The 22,773-nt window shown below is 45.3% G+C and overlaps 2 protein-coding genes across 6 annotated transcripts in view; one reads left to right on the top strand and one right to left on the bottom strand.

The window, feature by feature from the left end:
* The first annotated feature begins 1,157 nt into the window (after nucleotides 1-1,157).
* Nucleotides 1,158-8,326, top strand: C2H2orf78 (chromosome 2 C2orf78 homolog). The gene is made up of 4 exons (XM_078384079.1): nucleotides 1,158-1,164; nucleotides 3,736-3,903; nucleotides 4,454-4,846; nucleotides 4,985-8,326. Exons 1-4 carry the CDS (start codon nucleotides 1,158-1,160, stop codon nucleotides 6,616-6,618), a joined length of 2,202 nt encoding a protein of 733 aa, XP_078240205.1. The 3' UTR covers nucleotides 6,619-8,326.
* The window catches only part of LOC110071272 (C-type lectin domain family 5 member A), a 29,138-nt gene continuing 13,200 nt past the window's right edge, over nucleotides 6,836-22,773 (bottom strand). For 2 of the 5 annotated variants that reach the window (XM_072991841.2, XM_072991842.2), the window contains one exon: nucleotides 6,836-8,325. In XM_072991841.2, the coding sequence (XP_072847942.2) occupies nucleotides 8,124-8,325 (202 nt within the window). In that variant the 3' untranslated portion in view covers nucleotides 6,836-8,123. Of the gene's footprint in view, nucleotides 8,326-20,516; nucleotides 22,332-22,773 lie in introns of those variants that run through there. The other 3 variants (XR_012084188.2, XR_013541326.1, XR_012084190.2) reach the window with 2 other exon arrangements.

Below are 22,773 nucleotides of genomic sequence, written 5' to 3'. Positions count from 1 at the left end.
TCCATCCCAGATTTTCTGCTGTGCATTCTCAATTCAGATAAAAGATGCAAGTAGAGACCATCTGCTTTTAGTAAGTGAAGGACAAAGAGACAGAGTTGTACAATCCACAAATACTGGTGGGCAGGGTGGGGGGCTAAATCCACCACTATTTATTTCTGGGAGGAGAAGACTACTGAAACCAGACAAAAGCCATTCTTCTCTGCAGTTAGATCTACTTTGGGAGGTCAGAATGAGAAAACCCATGTTACGGACGGGGATGGGAATGAACCTGTGGCAAAACTGGGACCTTTCAACATGAAGGTTTCCAATTCCTGGCACCTCCGTGACAGCATACCAGTTCTCCAGAGGGTACCATCCAAGTTCAGGCATGACAGAAATCGAAAGATGCAAGGGACTGCAGGCTCCTTGACCTTGACAGGCCTCCTACCTCTTCTTCAATTTCACCTCCATGATGTTTTGGAAAGCGTGCTCAACTGGAACAAATGGCTTCCACTTGGGACACTGGAACATTCCAGTTTAAGGCACTTCCTTGCCTGCACACTGTCACGCCAATGGCTCCATCAAGCGGCTGTAACTTCATGAAGCAAAAGACAGAAAGAGTATCAGCAAGAAGACTTGATCGTGCAGTAGCCTGTACCTGTCATTCACATACATACATCATCATGGCTGTTAGCGAAGTAGAAAGCATGGTGTGTTGGTCTCCCATCAAAAGAAATCACAAAGAGCATTTGTCATGATCACCAATGTTTGATGAAGGTTGCCATCTAATGCTAAGTCTCCCTTGCCAAAGTCAAGGCCAAGATGATGGGGAATGGATGGATAGATGGATGGAGAAATAGACTAACAGGGATAAGGAACTTGTGAAGATGGCTTGTCCATCAGAAACATGAATGGGTCCATGTCTTGCCTTCCTGCCTTAGCTCTTCCTGATTGCCCTAGTTGATCTTGGGTAATGACATCATCTGACATCATCATATTCTATGGCGGTTATGCTCCCTGCCCCTGCCCCCAGGTTACCATAGGAACAGCCATAAACAATTCTGCATCATCACCATTCCGCTGCCTACTCCGTACCGGACGCTTCATTGGTTAGGAGTGTTGGAAGTGGTCTCCTGTTATTAGGAAAATACACTTCTTCCCCAATCAGCTTCTTCACCATGGCAGGTAGGTCATGATGTCATTTCAAGGTTCAAATGGATCTTTTATTTTATTTTCTTTCTAGGTTTTCCCAAGACGCTCCCAGAAAAGCCAACCATGAAGCTATGGATGCTTAGCTGGGAAAAGGAAAGGGCCTTAGGTTAGATTAGACTAGGTAGAACACATGAAAGTGGAGGTGGAAACAGAGGGGGATGACTTGGCAGGAAGGGAAATGACTTTACAGCTGCACAGGCACAAGGCACAAGCCAGCCACTTCAGTTACATGGGGACTTCCCAGTCATGCTAATGGGGTTTAGGTGGGCCAAGCCTAAGGTTTGTTACCTGACCCTCCATGGGACTTGGGTTTGAGCCAGAAGGCCCTGGGCAAGGGACTGAAAGAAAGTAACACCTCTGAAAAGGGGGAGGGGAAGGAGAGGCACCGCTTTCCGGTCAGGCCTGTCTACCGTGAGGTCTACATGCTCTGTGCAGGTCCCTGAGCTTCGTTCTGGGAGAGAGAAGGGGACGAAGAGGCCTCTGAAGGTCCTAAGGGGAGTCCTGACCCCCTTAAAGGGTCTGACCCATGGCTTAGGGCTCCATCAGGCCAGTGCTTGCCTCTGCACCAAACCTTCAGAATAATCTTGACTTTGGAGGACTCTTCACCCAGCAGATGATTGTACAATTCGCCTAAGTCCAACCGAAACAAGGAAACCAAAATAAGCCCTTGTCGATTATTTTGGTTTGCTTGTTTCGGTTGGACTTGGGCGTTGGCTCTTAACGGACACTCAGCCTCCCAGCTCAAGCCAACTGCCCTCCATTCTAGAATCCCTTTCGGACCCAAACACTCTCAGAATTCCGGGGTTTCCGAGGCAACAGCAGCAAGCCTGCTCCTACACTCCTGGTCCCAAACATTCCCTGTTCCCTGCAGCTTAATTTTAAGCCAACCCCTCAGAACTAGTTTCCCCCAAAAGCTGTGTTTGGCAGTGCAAATTCTCTGTAGGCTGACCTGGGACTCGGCAGCTTCAAGCACCATTGAGGGCTAGCCTGGTCTGTTGGTCCTTGAGGGCATCTGATTGCTTTCAGAAGAAAACCCCTCCCACACCCCCACCTGGAGGGCTGGAGCTCAATGGGAGAGCTCTGTAGGAAGAAGAAGGTCCCAACTCCAGGGGACCTTTTTTTTCTTTTATTATAGGGGACGGGACAGAAGGTTATTAAACCTCAGATAATCAGGTCCTACAGTACAGAGAATATAGTAATGGAAAATTTAAAAAAATTAATTTTTTTTTAAAACTCCAAAAATATAGACCTGCTACAGGTTGAGGTGAAGAAAGGGAAGAGTTCTCCCCCCCCTTTTTTTATGAGATGTTGCAGAATAAGAGGAAAAACAAAAAGGCAGCAGGAATTCAGAGAGGCTGCAAGAGAGAAACAATAGACCATATCCAGGCTTTCTGCTTCTGAAACTGAGTAAAATTGTACCTTTTATAATACCATTGGGCTAAAACAGATGGATACTGGTAAGGCTGAGCGGCATTTATCGCCCTTTCTCATTCATTTCTCTTACAGACCCGCCACGCGAAGCACATCCAAGAGAAGGCCTAGCGCTTCCGCAAAGCAGCAACCCAGCAGTGACGGTCGCGCCATCTCAGGCGTCATCTTGGCCAGTCCCTCCAAACGCCTGTCACTCCACGCAGCCCATCGTCCCCGTAGTCCACCTGATCCCAGTAACAACAGATTCACACGGGGTCTTCAGAAACCGAGGCCGGATGCTGTCATTCCACTCTACAGCTCCCTATTCCCTCCCTGGAGAGGGACGTGGCCATCGGCCTCCTCTACCCGCAGCTATGGCCTTGCCTTATGGAAGGCTTCCTCTTCCAGCCATGGGGCAAATGTATGGAAACCTGCCCTCACCAGCGGTGGCTGGGTTACATCTGGTACAGCTCTGTCCGCCTGTTCCAGGCCAAAGGCCTCAGCTCCCCTTCCAGCATGGGACCCACCTCCAGTTCTACAGCCATGGTTCTTTGGCCCCCATCCAGTTGGCAGAAAGCGGTGCCACGGCACAAGCCATTCCAGGACCGGGAGCCTCAGGAAACCCCATGGTTTGGGTTCTCAAAGAAATTGACCATCCAAGCGTCAGGGCATCTGCTCCCACCAGCAGGCCTTCTGCAACCGGTCCAAAAGCCGGGGCTTTAGAAATGAAACCAGGTTGGTTTGAGGGGCCTTTTGATGATTGTATGTTTTGTGACATCCCTTTAGGACAAGAGTTAAGAAACAAAAAACACACAAAGTAACCAAGGAGACACGGGTAAGATCGGCACTGGGTGGCTGACCTGCACAAGGGCCCTGGCTTCCATCCATTGGGGGAGGGGGGTGCAGGCAGGACTCGGAAAAGCATGCTGAGATCCACAGCTGTCTGTTCTAGGCGTCTCTCGCAGCCCTGCTTCTGGAGGCTATGCCTGCTCCCCATCCAGCTTCCAGACTTCTTCATGGGACTTCCAGTGGAGAAGGTTCGCCCAACGTTGGCCCAGGGACCTGCTTCTACCAGAGGGCAGGACCAGGCGAGCTTAGAACAGAGGCTCAGGCGTCCTCTCTCCTCTCTTTCAGGTTCAAGCGCCTCCTCTTTTGCCAAAGGACTCGCCAACCCTCCGGGAGAGCCTGTGGAGACCAACAGCCGGAGCAGCATCTGCTCCCAGTCCTCTTCTGCCTGCCCCTCCATTTCCTCTGCCACGGCATCTGCGGAGAATATCAAGACACTCCATGAAGGATCCCACGGTGAGTGCAGAAGGGAAACAAGCGCACACAGAAACCGTAGAGGCGACTGGGTTTTTGTTCTGTCTTCCCAAGGAAGCTGTCCCGGGAGCTGGAAAGCCTTTATTAGACGTGGGCCAATCCACCTTCACTTTCTCACTTTGCCCGTTCAGCCCAAAAAGGAGAGAGCCAGTCACTTACATGCAACACATCCCACATCCTTCCCTGGAAACATGAAGGACTAGCATTTCCGAAGTGCCACCAAGGCCGGCAAGCAGATCTTCCTGGCAAACCTCAGACCCAGCTAACCCCAGGTTGCAGCAGAGGGCAGGTGGTGTACCAGGGTTTCTCTGGAGAAATGCAAGGAAGTGGTAGGAAAGGGAGACTCCTGCTTTTCTCTTTCTGTTAAGCAGGCAAGGGGAGGGCAGCTCCAATGGATCGGTGTGGTGGGGGTGGAGAAGGAGCTCCACCCCTAGGGTTGGATCCATAAAGCTGCTCAGGCTTTGTCCTGGCAATCAAGGGAAGAGTCCGTGCCTTCTAACTGAGGGTCTTGGTTTTGTTCCGTCTCTTCCAGGAGGGGATGGTCAAATAAACCCAGTGTTGGAGTCTCAGCTGCTGCCTCCTGCCCAAGAGAGAAGTCTCCTCATGAGCTCCAGAGATGATATCCAGCTGCCGGAGAATCTCCTCACCGAGTTCCCAGATTTTGAGGACCTCGTCTCTTCCATGGAGCCCCTCCTTCCGGACAGCATCTTTCCTTCTCTGGATCCAACAGAGCCCAGGGACTCCGGGCAGGCCCAGGAACTGTTGGCAACCCCTCCTCGGCCCTGTGATGACATCGGAGGCCAGTCTCAGGAGCCCCAAGTCAAGAAAGATGTGCCCATCCCAAGACCCTCTGAAGGGAAACCATCTGAGGCACCCAACAAGCCTAAACTCGACACCAAGGCAAAGAGGGCAAGAAGCCCAGCAAGTAAAGGGGAACCGGGCAAGAAAGTGAAAAAGACAAAGAAAACCTCAGATCCCACCACAGCTCCAAATGCTTCTGGGGAGGGAACGGCTTTGGGGGCACATAAGAAGCCTTGCAGTTCCCTCGCCAGTGGCAAAAAAGATGGTGGAGGTGCCACCTCTTTTGACAACATTGGAGTCAAGTCTCAGGAGCCCCAAGCCAAGAAAGACGTGGCCATCCCAAGACCCTCCCAAGGGAAACCATCTGAGGCACCCGACAAGCCTAAACTCGACACCAAGGCAAAGAGGACAAAAAGCCCATCAAGTGAAGGGGAACCGAGCAAGAAAGTGAGGAAGACAAAGAAAAGCTCAGATCCCACCACAGCTCCAAATGCTTCTGGGGAGGGAACGGCTTTGGAGGCACATAAGAAGCCTTGCAGTTCCCTCGCCAGTGGCAAAAAAGGTGACAGAGATGCACCAAGAAAGGCAGAAAAGGGCCCTGCAAAACGAGAGGTCAGTCTCACGAAGCAGAGTGCAGAGTCTGCAAAAGATCTTGCCCCGAGCAAGGCATCGAAAGCCGCGAAAAAGAAGACGACAACCTCAGTGACAGCAGGGGTGGGACCTAAGCAAGTGTCCATTCAGGAGCCCCCGAAGCCTGTTCCTAGGAGCCATCTGGTCATGCAGATGATGGAGTCCCTGAATGTCCTCTACCCACTGGGGAAGGGCAAACCCCAGCTGGCGCCAGTGAAGAAACAGCTCCCTCCGGCTCCCTCCGCTCCAGAAAAGCCATTCCCACCGGCAGGAGGATGGGCAAGACCCCTGCCTTCCCTGCCAAGGATCCCCAAAATTTCGGCATCCCACTCAGGCCTTCAGCCACCCTCACAGGCACCATCAAAATCTGTGGCATCCTCCATTCCGGCTGTAGCCCACAGAGCAGTGGCCAAGCCTGCAATCTTATCCCACCCCTTGAAACCAAAGGCCTCATCATCCCACCTATACGAGCCCCCTGGGTGGAGACGGCCGGCGAGCACCTCCATGAAGACCAGCGCTCCCCTTCCTCATCACCCCACATCGGCCAACACCTCCATGAAGACCAGCGCTCCCCTTCCTCATCACCCCATGTCGGCCAACACCTCCATGAAGACCAGCGCTCCCCTTCCTCATCCCCCCATGTGGGCCAACACCTCCATGAAGACCAGCGCTCCCCTTCCTCATCACCCCATGTCGGCCAACACCTCCATGAAGACCAGCGCTCCCCTTCCTCATCCCCCCATGTCGGCCAGGACCTCCATGAAGACCAGCGCTCCCCTTCCTCATCACCCCATGTTGGCCAACACCTCCATGAAGACCAGCGCTCCCCTTCCTCATCCCCCCATGTCGGCCAACACCTCCATGAAGACCAGCGCTCACCGTCCTCATCCCCCCATGTCGGCCAACACCTCCATGAAGACCAGCGCTCCCCTTCCTTATCCCCCCATGTCTGGGCAAAGTCACTGGAGGATGGCCACCAACACCCAGGCACCCTTGGTCGTTGTGCGGCGTCCCACGGAGCCCCCTGATTCTTCCACATTCAAAGGGGACACTTTCATCCCGTGGAGAACACCCCCTCCTGACCTGGAAGAATCAAAGCCCATCACGGAAGAGCAACGACCCATTCGGGAAATGATGAAACTTCGGGCCCAGCGGGAGAGGGAGGAGGCCGCCAACTGGACCGCAGTGGGGCGGTCGAAGTACTTTGTGGAGCGGGAAAAAGAAATGGACCTCTCTATCGCCTATGGGTACCCATGGCGTTCATAAGAAGCCGGGCAAGTTCAGGAACCTGGAAAGTAATTGTTGAAATACACTTTGTCTGGGGGAAGGCCAGGACTGACAGTCCAAACAGTGGTCCGTTATTGCTGATGGGCTGGCGTGCTCTCTCAAGAAACAGAGGAATTCTAACTGGCAAGCAGTGATACGATCTTAGGGTGTGTCCGCGAGTTGATCATTTAGATTTTTTAATTGTTCTTGTAATAAATGGTTTGTGCTTTAAGACACTGGGCTGACCACCCTTTCCTTGGGTCGTCTAGCGGTGTCTACAATTCCAACCTGCAACCTGCACCCACCTTGTTTGTATTTATCCTAAACCATCCCTGCGCCAATGTGGCAAGAAACCCCTGCAGCTAGGCAACCATCAGCCTGACTCTCCTGGAACTGTGATGGTTCATGAAATAAGCTAAATCTGAAGAACCATCTAGAATAATACAAAAACCTGCTTCCAGTATTCAAAAAACTATCATTGCAAACTTCAGATGCTTCTTTGAAAGGTCTAATTTCACATTCATAAAGATCAAACAGGACCATTGAATCCATTGGTCTGAAGACTTCTTTTACTCCTGGCTGCTTGCATCAAGGTCTCTATGTCTCTGATCATACGAACGTCCATCAGTCATATGTGTTAATTTTCAATGGCAATCTCTTCTATCCATATTCAAGGTTAAAGTTTTAGTCTCAATTTCTAGTTGAAATAAATTTGATGATCATTTGTTCACATTCAGTGTTTTTATTCTGGACTCTTCCCATCCCATTCTTCTGGGTTGCCTCCTTTCTAAATTTAAATTCAAAGTTTGCAAAGGGAAGTGACCTGTTACTTCTTATATATATGGTTCCATACAACACTGGTGACATATACATTACCAGGTCTGTTAATTTTTCTGTGCCTGGCAGAGGTGAGGAGGACAAACATTCAGAAACTGGTGAGAGGAGTCTCTCTATAGTGAGCTAGCTATAACCATACAAATGTTTATGTCTATCTCTACCATAGCACCAAAACTGGGAAACCTGGTCACCTGAAGAGTGGAGGAGGAGTAAGAATACTTTGGAGCTTGCCAGTCAGTCTTAATTTGGTTTTGGAAACCTAGGTGTATTAATTTAATATCTTACGATAGACTGCAATACCATCTTCAGTCACTAGGAGGCAGCAGTGTTTCTTAACATTCAGGAGAGAGGAAGCTGCCCCCTGTGCTGCAATATTCATTCCTCTTATACATTATTGCATTTGGTTTTCTGGAGGGTGTTCTTCTTCTGCACTGTGCTGGTGAGCTCATTTTTCCAGAACACAGAGGAAGAAAAGTTTATGCACTCAGTCTGCCCATTCTGATTAGGTTCCTCAGGAATTAATGGGACTGTTGCTATATGAACCACTCCAGAGCAGTTGTAACCAGTGAGACGCATTGCTTCTCTTTTATCATTTCTATCATATAATACATTAAATGGCATATATGGTTTGATACAGTAAAATTTCCTCTCAGGTTATGTACAGCAGGTTAAACAAGGCGGCAGGTTAAATAGTAGGAAAAGGAACGAACCCTCATGGTGTTCCACAGCAGAAGCAATCTCTGAGCGTCTGCCAGTTTTCCAGGGCTGTTTCCAGAAGGAAAGTTCAAGGCCTCAGTCTCTGACCGACCCGCTCTCCGAAGGGAGTCCTTCTGATTTCCTCCATTCAGCCAGGCGCTTCTTGAACCATTTCTGGGACAGAAAGAAGAAACCAGCAGGTGGATAGGGAGAAACTGAGTCGCCTGGCACAATGCACACAAGGGCAGACAAACGTCACCAAGGGGGAGTTGCTGAGAAGGCTACATGCACGGGGAGGGGGGGCGGGGAGAAAGTGAGGTGTGGGATGCTGCAGAATCAGGTCAACGAATACCTGAGGAGAGTGGGTATATGTGTGCAAAGTGGACTGTACCACCTTCAACTGAAAGTGGGCAGGTGGTTTTTGAATAGCCACCTTTAAGAAAGAAAACCTCCTGCAAGTAAACAAAGCCAGCATATTAGGCAGAAAGGTTCTTGTCATGTCCACTGATCCCTGTTGCTTTTTTTCTGTGTGCAAGAAGAGGTTCCTCCTTTTTAAAATGGAAAATGTGATCCACTCTGCATAGCTTAAAGTGGTACAAGCCAGTCTTATTCCCTCGGGACTCTACCACTTCATTCTTCTGCACTGCAGATTGAAAGAGGGGGAGGACAAATAATCCAGCATAAGACTTTCATGCACAGACGGCCTCTTCCGATTTGTAGGATGTTTGTGAGATAATGAGGAACCCATTGATGGAAGATAGAAAGGCAATCACTGTAAATTCTCAACCCAACACATTCCATCACACCCACTCCCCCAAAAGATTGCAGAGAGTTGTGAAGTCCTCAAAACAATGGCCGAGGGGGGGGGCGGAGCAAGGGGAACATTGCTGTCTAAAAGTGTTCCACTATTTGAAGTAATCCACTGTTGTTATTCATAATGCTGAAAAAGTAACTTCTTGCATTCTTTCATGCAAGAAATCCTCTTCCCTTTTACCTTCTGTATCCCATACTCCAACCAAAGTTATCCAAATAATAAAAATAATAATTAAAAATAAAGTCAGGACCTAGTGTTTAGTTCCCACTCACCTCCTGGCTGAATTACTTGCTCGCTGCTTAGAAACCTGCCTTAGAAGTCTCCCCACCCACCCGTCCATTATGGTTAATTGCAGCTGCCAGCAGAGGCACAAAAGCTTACTAGGTTGTGAACAAGAAGTTCATCACATTATATAACGTGGATGAGGGTGAGACGTTCACCACAGCAAGAGCAAAAATCCTGTTAGACCAGCTATGTGTCCGTTTCTCATTTCTTGATCGCCCCAAATGCGGCGAAAGAGATCTGAGTGTGCAAAGACTGGTTCCACCAAAATGAAGACCACACGGGGTTAGGGGACAAACTGGACTCTAACAGGGCAACTGCGGTTCCTGCATAAGGTCCAGATGATCATTTTGTATATATATAAATGATATGGAGATGGAATACTTCCCCTTGTCTTCTATAATTGAATTCCAGCCCAGTTACCACTAAAAAAACTTTTTCTAGCCTAGGAAGAAAAACCTTTGTAGTGAAGGAGTATAATGAGGGAAACAAAATACGAAAATGGTAATGTTTATGAAAAGCAAGCTTTGTTCTCACTATATCTAGTTTGCCCCTAGAATAATGTGAAGTTGCAGTTTCTCTCTGTGGTACCTTGTAAGGCTCTTGTGGGACATGGAATTGTGTGGCAACGAAAAATGGACTGTTAGTCTGCCAGAGACAGCCTAGGAAAAAGGTCCCTGGTGTTAACCCTTACTGATAAGTTGGCTCCCTCTGGTTACAGACCTTTGGTTTCCGTTGTACTTTGTACTATGTTAAACCATGCAGTTTGAGGAATAATATGGGAAATGGTCCAGGACTGGGATAGTTAGATTCATATTGTATACAACCCAATGGGAATCAGCTCAGCACACACACTCCCCAATCCATACTTTTTTCCCTCTGCTACTTGCACTTCTACTTTTTTTGCAATTGAATTCTTTTGCATCAATTCAGACAGTGTGTTCATTAAATAGTGCAATGCTCAGGTATGAATAAAAGAAGAAGAAAATCCTGCTATTCTAGTAAATGAAGTGATAGCTGCTCTGAAAGCACTGGGAAGAAATAAGTCAGCAGGAGTAGATGAGATACCAATAGAACTACTTCTAGCCACAGAGACTGAAACTGGAAAATCCTATCAAGAATATGCCAACAAAATATGAAAAACAAAACAATGCCCTAAAGACTGTAAATGTTCAATACACATTCCAGTCCCCTAGAATGGAAATGCCAAGGAGTTCAGTAACTACAGAACCATTGCTCTAATTTCCCATGCAAGCAAAGAGATGCTCAAGGTGTTGCAACAAAGGTTTCTACCTTCTACCTTATATGGTTCGAAAAATGCCTGATGTTCAAGCTGGATTCTAAAAAGCCACTCCAACCATAGATGATTAAATGAGCCAGAACCACATCCTTTCCAGCATTTTGCTGGCTGAGTACTATTAAATCTGCGTAATTTAACAGGGGTTAAATATCATTGGTATATTCTCTTTAATGCATTTTCACAAAACTAGGCAGAAGTTGATTGAAAAGGGAACACTGACTAAATATTTTCCCAATCAGTCCAATACTGAAGAATTAAGATCCTTTTCCCATATCATTTTAATCCCTTTATTTCTCTATGTATGTATTCCAATAGCCATTCATATATTTTGTAATGCCTGTCCCCTAGTTGTATTGGCAGATGAAACACAAAGTTCTTCATATGGCATTAGGGGCCTTAGTGGTCCCCAGATGTGCATAACTTGCTTCAGAAAACTTTGCACCTTGAACTGTAGACACCAAATAGAATTGCCACCTTGAAGTGTATCTGGAGGGCATCACTACAGATTGGTGATCTATTTTCAAAAATAGCTCACGTTCTAAAGACACTAGGTCTCCAGGTTTTGTATTGGTTGATCTTCTCTTCAGAATAGAATTGTGGATGATTCAGGAATGGACAAAGAGAGGAGGAGGCCAATAGTTTGACCGGGTGCTTCTGTGCATTATATGTAGCACCTAGGAAAGGATTTTCCAATTTAATAATGTGAAAAATCTGAGATTTAAATGGTGAGGGAGAATATTGTGTCTGATTTGGATCTCCACTCTCCATATTGACTCATGATGTTGAATTAGCCTCTCCAGTTATCTGAACTAATTGCTTTAACTGAAAAGTTTGAAAGTAAATTTCAGATTAGGGATTAATCAGTCTACTGGTCTTCAGCCTTTGGGTGAGAGGGGTGTCTGAGAAATGAAGGATTTATAGATTCTGGGGATACACAAACTCCTCTGATACACACCCCATTTGGGGGCTAGGACAGACAGGAAAGAAAGCATGTGGAGAAGGAAGTCTATATTACCCAGTGACCCCATCAGCTGCTCTCCTCCTTGAGTGCTGCTGATTTTACAAGTGATAGATGATCACTTCTTTTCACACAGAGAACAATTATTGTTTCCCACAGTTTTATCTTGTAAATGTTAAAAACCTCCCTGAGTTAGAATCCCTATTTGTATTAAAAATACCTCTCTTTTCTATATGATACAGTGGTGCCTCGCATTGCGACATTAATTCGTTCTGCAAAAATCGCTTCAGAACGAAAATGTCGCAATGCGATATTAAAAAGCTCATAGAAACGCATTAAAACACGATTAATGCATAACTATGGGCTTAAAACTCAGTGTTCAGCGAAGATCCTCCATCGCGCTGCCATTTTTGGTGCCTCTTAAGTTAGAAATCCACCCCAGAAAACAGCGGACGGCCATTTTGTTTACCCGGCGACCATTTTGAAACCGCCGATCAGCTGTTTTAAAATCGTCGCTTTGCGATGATCGGTGCCCGAAGCAGGAAACCGATCATCGCAAAGGGAAATTCCCCCATAGGGAACATCAGAAAGCGATTGCTTTTGCAATCGCAAAAAGTTTGTTGCAAAGTGATTTTGTCGTAAAACGGAGTGATCGCTATGCAGGGCACCACTGTATATAGATCGGGGAGAGATGGTCAAAGCCAAAGGAAACTCAACTGTCAACATTTTTTTAATTTAATTGTTTTTTAAAAAAACATTTGCATCTCAATCCCAAGCCACTCCCAGAACAGATAATATACAACTGAAAAAAAAATACATTCCATGTCTCCAAGCCTAGAATCCCAAAAGACACGACATAAGAGGAAACAGGGCCAGGGAGGGAAAAAAGGAAAGCACTAGTTATTTCCCATGAAAGCCGAAGGGCTTCCGCCCATACCAACTACAGTGGTGCCTCGCTTAATGATTGCTTCCTTTAATGAAGAATTCGCTTAGCGATGGCTTTTTCGGAGCGATCCTGCACTCCGTTTAATGATGTTCCCTATGGGCGATTTTCTCTTAGTGATGTTGGGAGCAGCCGGGCTGCGGGGAAGGAAGGCTGAAGCCGATCCGATCTTTCCCCCCCACCGGGAGGCTTCTCCGAAAGCGCTGTGCCCGATGGTGGGGGGGAAGAGTGTATCAGCTTCAGCCTTCGTTCCCCACAGCCTGGCTGCTCCCAAAGGGCTGCCCCGATTGTGCTTACAGCAGCGGAGGAGGTGCCCGGTGGGGGAGAAGGCAGGAGCCGATCTGGCATTTCTCCGCCACCAGGCACCTCCTCCGCTGCTGGAAGCACAATCGGGGCAGCCCTTTGGGAGGAGCTGGGCTGTGGGGAACGAAGGCTGAAGCCCATCTGATCTTCTCCCCCTCCCCACCGGGAGGCTTCTCCGAAAGAGCTGCGCCCGATGGTGGGGGAGAAAACTGGATAATCCATTCCTATTGGAACGGATTATCCGGTTTTCTATGCATCTCTATGGGAAAACACTGTAACGGCCTCCTTCTACCTCACCAAGGAAGGTCGCTACGTCACTCCACTGTTACTCTTCTAGTAGTCTGCCACCAACCATCCCCTGCAATAAGTATCCTCAGGCCGGAATGGATTTCAAACAAAATAACTAAAGTTTATTGATTGGTACATTAAGATTGGTATAACAAATAAATCAGGTAATCACATAAAGAAAGGCTCTAGCTCACACAGACTCATATCTCCACACAATCTGATCACTATCTCATCTCAACACTCACAGATCCTCATCTCCCCTCACACTCATTCACACCCCTATATATCCCAGCTCCTCCCCCTGATGTCCCGCCTTCCGACCACCATTGGATGTTAACACTCCAGCCTAAACCTTGAAGGACAGGTGACATCATAGCTGTTTGTAACATACCTCCCCCTTTATAAGTTGTTTTGTGGGGGAAAGCTAGATTGCTTTTCTCCCAAAACAACTAGGAGTAGTGTCAACACATTTCCATAAAATTACATTACCCAAATACTTACCACATTAATCATCTTTTCACTCTAGAACATCACAACACATTACAGCATTTCTTCCATTTCAAATACTTATCGTCAATATTCAACATACACTTAAATTGTTCTGTTCATCAAAAAAATACTTACACACAATAACTCATTTCCATATACATATACAGAACAACATTTCAACAAACCCATATTCATAAACAGTTAAACCACTTTAGCCAATTTACAAAGTCCATCTGGTCGTCTTCACTCTTCTGGTCTTCGGGATAAGGCGTCAGCCACACAGTTCATCGTCCCTTTGACTACCTTAACCTCGAAGTCGAAATCCTGTAACAGCAAGGCCCACCTCATCAGTTTACTATTGTAGGTTTTCATAGTCTTTAACCACCTCAGTGGGGAGTGGTCCGTACAAAGGATAAAATGTCTCCCCCAGATGTATGGTGATAACTTCTGAACCGCATAAACAATGGCAAGACACTCTTTCTCCACGGTAGCTAAGTGTCTCTCTCCTTTCTGAAGCTTTTTACTAAGGTAGGACACTGGATGCTGATCTCCGTTGTCATCAGCTTGACACAAGACAGCTCCTACCCCGGCGTTGGATGCATCTGTGTACACGATAAACTCTCGGTCGAAGTCTGGGGCACGCAACACTGGATAGTGGATTAGCGCCTCCTTCAACTTCTGGAACGCCTCCTCGCAGTCACTGGTCCATGGGATGTGGTCATCAGTCTTCTTCCTCATCAGCTCGGTCAGCAGCGCTGCCATCTCGCTGAACCTAGGAATAAATTTCCTATAGTAGCCTATCAGACCAAGAAATGATCTTACTCTTTTCTTGGTATTGGGTCTAGGCCAATCACGTACTGCCTCTACCTTTGCTTCCAGGGGCTTGATTACTCCTCCCCCTACAACATGACCCAAATACTTTATTTCTGGGCTACCCAGCTGGCATTTGCTTGCTTTCACGGTTAGCCCTACCGCACTTAACCTCTGCAGTACTACTTCTAGGTGTCTTAGGTGATCTTCCCAGGTGTTACTGAAGATACCTATGTCATCTATGTAGGCTACTGTAAAATCACTGAGCCCTTGTAAAGTCTGGTCCATCAGCCTTTGGAACGTGGCTGGCGAATTCCTTAGGCCGAAACTGAGGACTCGAAACTCAAATAAACCGAAAGGGCTACAAAAAGCGGTCTTCTCTTGATCTCTAGGATCAATCCTCACCTGCCAAAAACCCTTAACTAGGTCTAATGAAGAGATGTATTGACAACCCCCTATAGTTTCAATCAGGTTGTCCAGTCTGGGCATAGGGTAAGCATCAGGTTTGGTCACAAGGTTTAGTTTCCTATAGTCAACACAGAACCTAACACTTCCATCTGGCTTATCAACCAGAATTATCGGAGTGGACCAAGGGCTAGAAGATGGTACAATGATATTCTCCTTGAGCATTTCATCCAACTCCTTGCGCACCTTGTCCTTATATGGTCCTGTTACTCTGTATGGGGTTACTGCCTGCGGGGGTGCATCTCCAGTATGGATCCTATGCATCACTCCCTTAGCTAACCCAGGCTTGTTTGAAAAGACCTTATAATATTTGGTAACTAGCGATTTCAGTTTTCTCTGCTGATCTAGGGTGAGTGCAGGGTTGATTCTCACCTCCTCTGGATTGTACCTAACTTCACCCCTACCTTCCCAATAAGGCAAGTCATGTTCCTCCCTATCAGTCATGTTCCTCCCTATCTATTCCTCCCTATAGTAAGGTTTCAGAGCGTTAACATGAACTACCCTCCTGCCTTGGTGTTCTTCTTCCTCAATAATGTAGTTTAGGTCATTCATTTTTGAAATAATCCTATATGGTCCTGCCCAATTTAATTGTAGCTTGTTCCCTTTGAAAGGTTTTAACCAAAATACCTCATCTCCAGGGCTAAACTGTCTTTCCCTCGCCTTTTTATCGTACCAGGTTTTCTGTCTAGTTTTCTGTGCATGTAGATTTTCTGAAGCTAACTTTAAATTCCTTTTCAGGTCATTCATTAGCATGTCTATGTAGGTAACTACATCTTGTGGATCATCTTCTGTGATCTGTTCCCAATTCTGTTTAATTAACTCAAGTGGTCCCTTCACTTTCCTCCCAAATAAAAGTTCAAATGGGCTAAAACCTGTACTGGCTTGTGGCACTGATCTATAAGCGAATAATAGTGATTGCAATTTCTGATCCCAGTTGTTTGGATTTTCTGCCAAGTAAGCTCTGATCATTCTCATTAGGGTCCCATTGAACTTTTCAGTTAACCCATTGCTCTGAGGATGATAGGCGGTAGTTTCTAAATGTTTAATCCCACAGATTTGCCATAATCGTTTCATGAGCTTAGAAGTAAAAGATGCTCCTAAATCTGTTATTATTTCTGAAGCAAAGCCCATCCGAGACATATAACTTACTAAGGCATCAGCTACCGTGTTGGTCTCTATGTTACTTAAGGGAATAGCCTCAGGATATCTAGTGGCATGGTCCACAATAGTGAGAATAAATCTGTTTCCCCTCTTTGTGACCTTAGGCAATGGCCCTACAATGTCCACACCTATGCATTTAAATGGAGTAGAGATCACGGGTAATGGGCATAACTTGGCTTTGGTTCTGTCATGGTTGTTACCCTGTCTCTGGCAAACATCGCATCTTTGGCAGAAGTTTTTTATTTGTTTCCCTATCTCAGGCCAATAAAAGTTTTGTGTGATCCTTTGCTTGGTCTTGTTTACTCCTAAGTGTGCAGCAAATATGTCAGAGTGCCCCCTTTCTAAGATCATCTGGCGATATTTTACAGGCACCACTATCTGACTTCGAATCCCATCTCCCCCTTTTGAGATATTCGTCAGTGTCTCTCTGTATAATATTCCCTGCTTGATGTGGAACCTCTCTGGAGTTTCAGGGGTTAACTGCACTCCTGTCACTTTCTCAAAACAACTTTTTAAAGTAAGATCTTCTTTTTGTTCTTGTGAAAATATACTGCTTTTAGGTAACTCAAGTGTAACTGCTTCTGCTTCTTGTCTACCCTCATTTTCTCTCACCTCCTGAACATCAGTAACTTCCTTAGCTGTCTCTGTTTGGTCTTGTGAACGTGTAAGAACTAACACCCTCTTAACATGTTCAGCCAAGTCTGTTCCCACAAGAACAGCGGCTGGCAGCTGCGAAGAAATCCCCACTCTCCAATTTCCCTGCCATCCTTTATAACGCACAAAAACTTCAGCTACTGGCAAAACGATTAACTCTTCCCCTATTCCTTTGATTGTCAGACTTTCCTGAGGTAATATATACAGTGGTGCCTCGCTTAACGTTTGCTTCGTTTAACGTTTTTTTCGCTTAACGTTTATTTTTTCAGAGGCAGATTGTGCTTCGTATAACGTTTTTCCCTATGGGCGATTTTCGCATAGCGTTTTTGGGACCATGCTTCGCTTAACGTTTTTTGTTTTAGGTCCCCTGCTTCGCTTAACGTTTTTTTTGTTTTCAATTTAAAAAGTGTCTTAGAAGGGTCCAAAACAGTTCTAAATGCTTGGATTCGTTAGAGGACCCCTTAAGTCATGTGCAAACCTGATTTGGCTTTGATCTGACGTTTCGTTAATTTTTTGTGAATTTTTGTTTTTTGGCCCATAGGAACCAATGGACCTGTCAAAATCTGACAGCTCCATGCTTTCCTATGGGGGAGAAAACAATTTACAAAAAATTAACGAAAGTTCAGATCAAAGCCAAATCAGGTTTGCACACAACTTAGGGGGTCCTCTAACGAACCCAAGAATTTAGAACAGTTGCTGAGTCTTCATTAATTTTTTGTGAATTTTTTCTTCCCCCATAGGAATTAATGGAGCTGTCAGATTTTGACAGCTGTCAAAAGTTGGGGGAAAAAAATTCACCATTAATTAACAAAAAGTCAGATCAAAGCCAAATTAACTTTTGCATCCGTTTTAGAGGGTGCAGAAGCTAATCCAAGCATTTAAAACCATTTTTGACCCTTTTATGACACACTTAATTTTGCAAAAATTGACTTCGCAAAGCCATTGAAACATATTGAGTCAGCTACAATACATTCCAATGGAGGATACATTGTATCGTTTAACGATGTTTCCTATGGGTTTTTTCGCTTAAGGACGGCAATCCGTGCCTATTGGAACCGATTAACCGGTTTCCAATGCATCTCTATGGGAAATGGTGTTTCGCATAAAGTTTTTTTCGCATAAGGTTTTTTTTTTTGGAACCAATTAAAAACGTTATGCGAGGCACCACTGTACTCCTGGGGTATGATATCAGGATGACACAAGGTCACCTGTGAGCAAGTGTCCCTTAGGGCTAAATAGTGGTGATCAAAAATCCCAATATTATCTCCAGCTGCCTCAAAAAGTTGAGAATTTGTTCTAACCAGAAGACAGTGTTTTATTTCAGCCAGAGGGATACTTTCATCACAGCACTCAGCTGTTGTATCAAGTTGTGCTGGTGTTGCTATGGCAACGGTCCCTTCCAGCGGGGGAGTTCTCTGTTCCTTCTGAACACAATAAACAGCTTTTGGCTTGTTTACACTCATATTCTGAGGTAAATTTTCCTTCCTGTGTTTTAGTTTTTCACAATTTGAGACCAAATGTCCTTTTTCTTGGCAGTAATAACATTTTTTGCTATTCCAAGAGTATTTCTCATCAAATTTTCCCTTTCCCTCCAAATTTTGAGTTCTCTGTTGTTTCTGCTCTGAGGGCTTCCCTCCAAAATGGCTACCTCCACCCTGCTGGCTCCTAACGTGTCCCTGAGAGAATCTATTATAATTTTCCCCTGTCTTCCTCACATTTTTCCCCTCAGAATATATTGGTTTTCTGATCTGTCTTATAAAATCTGCAATCTCTGTGGCTTCTTTCAAGTTTTTAGGCTGCCTTTCCTTGACTTGAAATTTTAATTCCCCCTGTAGAAGAGAATAAAACTGCTCTAGCCCTATAATATCTTTCAATTCTTGAAATGTCAGCACTCCCTCCTGTGCCAACCATTTATCCAAATATCCAGCTAAATTTGCTCCTAACTGTGTGAATGTTTCATCTGGTTTTTTGGTGAGTGATCTGAATCTTTGCCTAAGCTGTTCAGCATTGATGCCATGACGGGCAAATACAAGCTTTTTATACTCAGAATAATCCTTTATTAACTCAATAGGCATTTCAGCGTACACCTCAGCCAGGCTTCCACTAATTAATGATCTCAAAATTGTCATTTTTTCTGACTCCTTTATAGAAAAATCTGTACACGTTCTCTCATAAAGGGAAAAGAAAATTTCGGGACAATCTCCCTTCTTATAGACTGGAAATTTCTTTAGGTCAGCTTTTGACAATTGACCCTCAGCAGTACTTGAATTCATATTGTTATTATTATTTTGATTCATCAACTCAAGTCTGCGTAGCTCAAACGCCATTTTCTCTCTCTGTAATCTCTCTTCCATTTCCATTTTCTCTCTTTCTATTCCTAGTCTTTCCTTCTCCATTTGTGCCTCTTTTTCTATTCTTTCCCTTTCTATCTGTGCCTTAATTTCCCTCGCTCTCAATTCATGAGCCTGCGCTAACTCAATTCTTCTGAGGTCTCCTAATTCTTCACTTGAAGCCCCTTTCTCCTGAACTGAGAGAATTCTTCCATCCTCCTCACTAAACTGTTCCTCAGAGACAACTGCCTCCTCAAACTGGCTTTGTTCAGTCATTTTTCCCCTTGTCAAGGGCATAATCTTTCACCCAAAAGGTTGTTTTCTACTTTCAAGCCTCAGTTTAAAAGAACACTATTTTTTCTCTCTCTTCTGAGTCTGTGAGATATACTGTCGCTGTCCTTTCCAGCACTGACAGATAGAAACAGTAACTGGGCTCCGGCCCCTTTCGCTAGGCCTCTTACTAAACAAAGTGAATTCTCTTTACTCTGTCTCTGGTACCAATCTTAATTCACGCAGCTCTGCCTCTCCTCAGGCTCTGCTGTCTAAATGGAGAGTTCCCTCAGCGTTGCTGTCTTTTGGCTTCCGCTCTGTCCCCTCAGAGTTCCACTAAACTCAGGACAGGCCAGCCCCACCACAGCCTCTGCCTTTTGGGTCACTCTTCCCACAAAGATGGTCACCTCAGAGCTTCCCTATCTTAGCCCCAGTCTGAGTTTCAGCGCCCCTCTACTAGACTTTCTCCCCTTGAGACAAGTCCTAGAAGGTCACCCACGCGTCCACTCGGACGTCCCTGACTAAAATACCCTTGCTCTGGGCGCGATTCAGCCAAGGCTTCACTGGATCTCTTCGTATCCCACAAGCTGGCACCAAAATTTTGTAACGGCCTCCTTCTACCTCACCAAGGAAGGTCGCTACGTCACTCCACTGTTACTCTTCTAGTAGTCTGCCACCAACCATCCCCTGCAATAAGTATCTTCAGGCCGGAATGGATTTCAAACAAAATAACTAAAGTTTATTGATTGGTACATTAAGATTGGTATAACAAATAAATCAGGTAATCACATAAAGAAAGGCTCTAGCTCACACAGACTCATATCTCCACACAATCTGATCACTATCTCATCTCAACACTCACAGATCCTGATCTCCCCTCACACTCATTCACACCCCTATATATCCCAGCTCCTCCCCCTGATGTCCCGCCTTCCGACCACCATTGGATGTTAACACTCCAGCCTAAACCTTGAAGGACAGGTGACATCATAGCTGTTTGTAACAAACACGTTTCGCTTAGTGATGTTTTCCCATAGCGATGTGTTTTTTTGAACCAATTAAAATCGTTAAGCAAGGCACCACTGTACTTTTGTTAAAGCTGGTTGGAATGGGCACTGGTGACCTCCAAGCAGAAGCAGAGCTTCCATCCAGTGTCTAAGAAATAAGCTCTGAGGGCACAAACAGGCACGCACAGAGTTACCAAGTCTTGGGGCAGTGACTGAAGTCTTGTGGCTTTGGTATCCTTCTTCAGGTGGGGAGTCAAACCTTCAGTTGAGCGACATTGATGGAAAAGCTAGTTTGAATTTATTTATTTATTTTTGCACTTTTTAAAAATTATAACATACAAACTCAAAAATATTAACAATCTAACATATAATCAACAAGACAAAAAGATAAAATATAAAAACTACTAAACAAACAACCAGGGAAAAACTACTAACCCAAACCATCCTTCCTACTCTTATGGATCAGAAGATTTCATTGTTATCTGGACCTCAAATGTCCTCAAGAGGATTCCGGTGGGCACTGACTTCACTATACAGCGGTGCCTCGCAAGACAAATGCCTCGCAGGACAAAAAACTCGCAAGACAAATGGTTTTGGCAATGGGGGATTGATGACTTGCAAGACAAATGTTCCTATGGCCATGCTTCGCAAAACAAATGTTTTCTGTTTTTTGTTCATGCCTGTTTGCTGATTTTTAAATTTCTGTGATGTTTAAAAAGTTAGTTTTTTGATTGAATTTTTAAAAATCATCTGCACAATGTGTATGGATTTAAAGAGCACTTAATAAACCCTTTGTAAACGAAATTTGACTTTGTTCTGACTTTTTTTGCCCATAGGAATGCATTAATTAGATTTCAACGCATTCCCATGGGAAAATGCATTTCGCGAGACAAGTTTTTCGCAAGACAACATTAACCACAGAACGAATTAAATTTGTCTTGCGAGGCACCACTGTATACTCAATTTCCCCCTAAGTTCCTGTCTTTTTCTGGGCCCAAATATATATCAGCTTCCAACTTTGCTTTACAAAATCTCTTGGTTGTTCTTCTAGCGCCTCTGAAAGCGTGTCTAGTTCTGCAACGTCCAGTAGCTTCTTTAAAAGTTCTTCCATTGTTGGTGTTTCTTCATTCTTCCACTTTTGGGCCCAGAGTAACCTAGCTGCTGTAAATATACACAGTAGACTATATTTTAAATTCTTATTAATTTCTGGCATTATATTCGATAATAACATTTCAGGTTTAAAATTAATTTTTTGTTGAACGGTTTCTTTTGCCATATTCCAAACCTGTATCCTTTTTTTTTTGCTTTTTCACATGACCACCACGTATGATGGTAAGTCCCTGGGTTTTCTTTTACACTTCCAACACAGATTGCTGTTACCTTCTGATATTTTTGCCAATCTTACAGGGGTGAAATGCCATCTATGAAACATTTTAAGGATATTTTCTTTAAGCTTCACTGGCTTAATAATTTTATGATTCTCTTTCCACATTTTTGTTTGAATTTATTTATGAAAGAGGCTTTAACGAGTGGGTTGGCCACCTTCCTCCACTTCCAGCTGGTGGCAGGACCCAAAGGTGGATTGCAAAATTGCTTATCTGTGTTTTACACGTATAGGAGAGAGTAGTACAAGAAATCAGCACCATCTCCCGTATATTGTCACAGACATGCATGCTTGCACACACATGTTATTTTTGCAATCGTAAAACAAGAGCCTGCCCTCATGACCTCATGAGGTCCAATCTGCTGGTCTCCGTTTGTGGCCCTGAAATCTCCGGGAATGGGAAAGGGCTGACGTGGCTACTCTACCTGTGGCTCATCTGGTGGCAATGTGCTGCTGAAAGTGCCCAAAGTCAGATGGGCGTCAAGGTGACAACTTGATGCAACTTGTTGTACGAAGGAAAAAGACGCATCTTCAGAGCCAAACTTTCTTCGCAGAGCAATGTGTTCTAATTCTAGATGACTGAGGTTCTGAGGATTTCTGGTTCATAGGCACGTTCCTATATTTCCTCACAAATCCAGTAGTTTGTTACAGAACACGACATTGAGCTTAGGGTGTTCAACCCAACCACACCACAATCAAAATCTTGGACTGACATATGAAACCTGTGAAGGAAAGGATCGTCAGCTTTAGAAAGCTCATTACTTTTGGCAACAGAAGGGCAAATAATAAACACAGCGTAACTTAACTAGACAGATGGGTTATGCAGAGCATTTATGGAGCTTGCACAAAGAGACACTCAGTACCAGGAATGTCGGCACGTTTCTGGGTCTGAATCCCAAGCCCCAAGCCCGAGTCCCTATTAGAAACAAGCCCTTTCCCCCCAGAATCCCCAGAGGATTCCAAGTTGCAAGTTGAGTCAGAGTCATTGAAGAAACCTCAGTTGAGTCACTGGTGTGACTTCAGTCAGACTTGACAGCGTTCCCACAACTTGAGTCCCCTTCCTGGTTCAGCACCTTCTTGCACAGGCAGAAGGCCTGTTATTGTGAATGGGTGCACACCACTGTTGTCGTTTGCTGAGGTTGGGCGGAGATTCAGAACAGCTGC

This window comes from Pogona vitticeps, chromosome 2, assembly GCF_051106095.1.
Source record: "Pogona vitticeps strain Pit_001003342236 chromosome 2, PviZW2.1, whole genome shotgun sequence".
NCBI lineage: Eukaryota > Metazoa > Chordata > Lepidosauria > Squamata > Agamidae > Pogona > Pogona vitticeps.
The sequence above is the reverse complement of the archived record's forward strand: the minus strand, read 5'-3'. Positions and strand labels throughout refer to the sequence as shown.

Coding starts and splice junctions, on each gene's coding strand:
- C2H2orf78 (XM_078384079.1), top strand. Junction 3,904..4,453: donor ACTCCATGAAGGATCCCACG/GTGAGTGCAGAA, acceptor CGTCTCTTCCAG/GAGGGGATGGTCAAATAAAC. Junction 4,847..4,984: donor GAGGGCAAGAAGCCCAGCAA/GTAAAGGGGAAC, acceptor GTGGCAAAAAAG/ATGGTGGAGGTGCCACCTCT.